This window comes from Pteropus vampyrus, unplaced genomic scaffold, assembly GCF_000151845.1.
Source record: "Pteropus vampyrus isolate Shadow unplaced genomic scaffold, Pvam_2.0 Scaffold138, whole genome shotgun sequence".
NCBI lineage: Eukaryota > Metazoa > Chordata > Mammalia > Chiroptera > Pteropodidae > Pteropus > Pteropus vampyrus.
The window spans coordinates 2,170,637-2,173,877 of record NW_011888919.1 but is presented as its reverse complement, the minus strand read 5'-3'; the positions used below and the strand labels follow the sequence as shown (position 1 = coordinate 2,173,877).

Genomic DNA, 3,241 nt, shown 5'->3' with positions numbered 1-3,241 from the left:
GTAGTCCCGCGGGTCCGTGGGCTCGCAGGAACTTCCGGTCCTGGAGTGCGGAGTTGCTACAGTATTTTCCGTGGGGTGGCGTGACCGTTCCGCGTCCCGCGGGCCATTCAGAACTTACTTGGATCTGTGCTTGGGACCCGAACGACTCAGCGGTCGACTTAGGGGCAAAGAGCCCTCAGCGGTGAACTCAGGTATCAAGGGGTGAGGTGGGCGGTGCCTCTGTGCGTTCGGGGCGGTTCTCGCGTCCCCAGGCGGGACTGGCTCAGGTCGCGTATCGCCCGGTTCGCGAGTGCCCAGGGCTCTCAGCTCGCCCAGTCCTCCTCCCTCAGTTCGTGGCAAGTAGCGAATAACGATCTCTCCGTCGAGCGGTCTAGTCCCCGGGTTAGTGTCTGAGCTCCAGCTGCAGTGACTCTGGCTCTGCTCTCCGATCACTGCGTCCAGCTACATAATCTTTTTTTTTTTTTTTTTTTTTAGAAAGGTGAGGGATCCTTCCGGATTACACGGAGAGAGGGAGGGTTTAAACTTTTCTGGAGGACCGCCTCACGATCAGGGCATTTCATAACATTCTTTTTTTCCCCAGCCTGACTCCTCAGAAAGGACTGCATGGACATAGAGGGAGTGACTCCTTGGCTACTGACAGCAAAGTTCCACATGAGTGAGACTTGGCCTTGTCCGTTTACAACAATGTTCACATAAATCAGTGAATGTGTAGGATGTGTAATCGGGCATGGGTATTGGTGATAATTACCCTTAACTACTAACTTCAATGATGAGGTTTTTGTACAAGTAAATACATTATGTCACACCGTGGCTCTGTGAAGAAAGACAGCTTTTTTTCTATTCTATAAATTGAGGTTGCGTCTCAAGGGGTATGAATTAATGGCCTATAGTCACCCACTTAATAAGAGGCTGAGCTGGGGTTAGAATTTAGGCAGTCCGAGTCCAGAGCTGGAGTTCAAAATCTCGTGAATGTATTCTTTAGCTATAGAAACTAGCTGGAATCAGGCCAGATAGTTAGGACTTGGTCTTAGAGGACCTTAAAAGAAAGGCTAATGGGCTTGGACTTAAATGAGTTTTTTAAAACATTGTCAAGTATTTTGTTTCACTTATTACAAAAAACCATATAGAACCAAATCATTGCGGCACATTCAGAAAGTACAGAAATCTGCAAGAGAAAAATGTAATTACGCATTCATCCAGGATGTAAAGGTAGCAAGTGTTAACAAATCAACGAGTTGTAACCTTCTAATGTTTCCGTTTAGTGGTTCTCTGTGTATATTTGTATGTTTATAAACATTTTACAAAGTTTTTTATCATACTTTTCTTAATGCTTTTCCTTTTACGTGTTTTAACTATGGAAATTTACAAACAGTACCAAGAAAGAATAAACTAACTTCCATATAATTTCATGATCATTCTTATTATTCTCATTAATATTATTCCTATGACTGTTTCTGATTTTTAAAAAGTTTTCTATAATTTTAAACCTAGAGAAAAGTCACAAAAATAGTATCAAGAATTCTCATATACGCTCTACCCAAATTCACCACTCGTTTACATTTTGTCTATGCTTTGTGGCTCCATGAGCCAAATAACACCAGGAATATACCTGCATTTAATGACAGCTTATTTTTGCTTTCTGCAGGAAGGAAGCCCATGTACCATGGGTAGTCAGGAGGTGTCTTGGTAAGAGGGATTTAGGAGAGGTTGATTATAGGGTTTTAGCATCACATACTCAGTAATATTAGACATTATACTAGATAATATTGTTATCAGATATTAGGTATCCGTTAAGTTATTACAATAGGGGTTAATATTGTTACTTTTAAATAATACTAGAAAGCAGATAATACTGTTATGTAATCTACAGTCCTGTATTATTTTGTTCTTTTTCATTTAAAGTTCCCATAACATAATATTTTCACTGGAGGACTGGGGGAAAGGCAACAGAGACTTGCAGTGTAGTCATTCCCCCCTCCCCTCCGTTTTAAAGTCCAATTTTTTTGGTGAGAATAGATTTTATTTTAAACATATTTAAGAAAAGCAGAAGTTTTTTCTCCATTATGATCTGTAGATTTGAATCTCGGCTACCTTTACAAACTGTCATCACCAGCAGTTGCTCTGTTCATTCCCAAGGTAACATCTAGAAATCTCTGTTCTGCCATCTGAAGATCTGTAGCCACCCAGAAATCTAATTTGGTGTCTCCTAAATAATTGTGTTCCATCTCCTGACATTTATTTTTAAAATCTACAATATATCATGCTTTTCTTAATGTTCTTTAATGTGGAACAATTCCACAGCCTTTTAATGTTCTTTAATGTGGAACAATTCCACAGTATTTTTTCGTTCTTGATATTTTTGAAGAGTATAGAGGCAAGTTATTTTGGAGAAAGTCCCTCACTTGGTGTTTATCTGATAGGTTCCGTGTTTAGGTTCAGTTCATGCATTGTTGGTAGAGATTTCACAGAAGTGGTGAGGTGTCCTTGTCATTTGCAACATAGCAGGAGCTGTCGGTTTGTCCCTACATTGGCGGATTCAACTTTGTTCACTAGGCCAAGGTGATGTCCGTCAGATATCTCTGTTGTAAAGTTACTATTTTTTTCCCCGAAATCAATAGCTTTTTCTGGGGAGAAACATTTATTAGTGGGCATTTTACTGCAAAGACAAGCTTCCCTCCCCGCCCCACACTTATTTATTCATTCATTCAAATATAAATATTCTATCAGTAGTTTTACTAATATTCTATTAATAGTTTAATTAAATGATGTGTAAATTAACATTTATTTTAACCAACTGGAGGTATATTGTACATACCATAGAATTCTCCCATTTCAGATGTACAAATCAATGAGTTGTAACTTCGTTGAGTGGTTCGACCATTGCCATAATTCAGTTTAGAGTATTTTTGTTTCCCCAATTGTATTCCTCATGCCCATTTGCACGTAAGCCCCATTCTCTTCCCAGATACCCAGGCACCCACTAACCTACGTTCTGTCTCCATAGATTTGCTTAGTCTGGGCATTTCAATAGACGGAATCATACAATATGTGGTCTTGTGACTGGTGTTTTTGCACTTTCCACAGTGTTTACAGGGTTCATTCATGTCGTAGCACAATCAGGCCTTCATTTCTTTTAACTGGCCAATGATATTCCATTGTATGATTATGCCACAGTTTGTCTCTTCATTGGCATATAGGTCAACATTGTGATTGTCCTCAGTTTTAGATTACTATGAATGAC

General features: G+C 39.7%; 1 protein-coding gene across 4 annotated transcripts in view; it reads left to right on the top strand.

Moving 5' to 3' along the window:
* The first annotated feature begins 18 nt into the window (after positions 1 to 18).
* The window catches only part of LOC105297363 (zinc finger protein 234-like), a 16,152-nt gene continuing 12,929 nt past the window's right edge, over positions 19 to 3,241 (top strand). For 3 of the 4 annotated variants that reach the window (XM_023535292.1, XM_023535291.1, XM_011368003.2), the window contains exons 1-3: positions 19 to 191; positions 581 to 1,209; positions 1,646 to 1,686. Coding sequence is in view for 1 of the 4 variants with exons in the window: in XM_023535290.1 (XP_023391058.1) it covers positions 604 to 692; positions 1,646 to 1,686; positions 2,075 to 2,136 (192 nt within the window). In the remaining 3 variants the exon portion in view is untranslated. Of the gene's footprint in view, positions 192 to 580; positions 1,210 to 1,645; positions 1,687 to 2,074; positions 2,137 to 3,241 lie in introns of all 4 variants that reach the window. The other variant, XM_023535290.1, reaches the window with a different exon arrangement.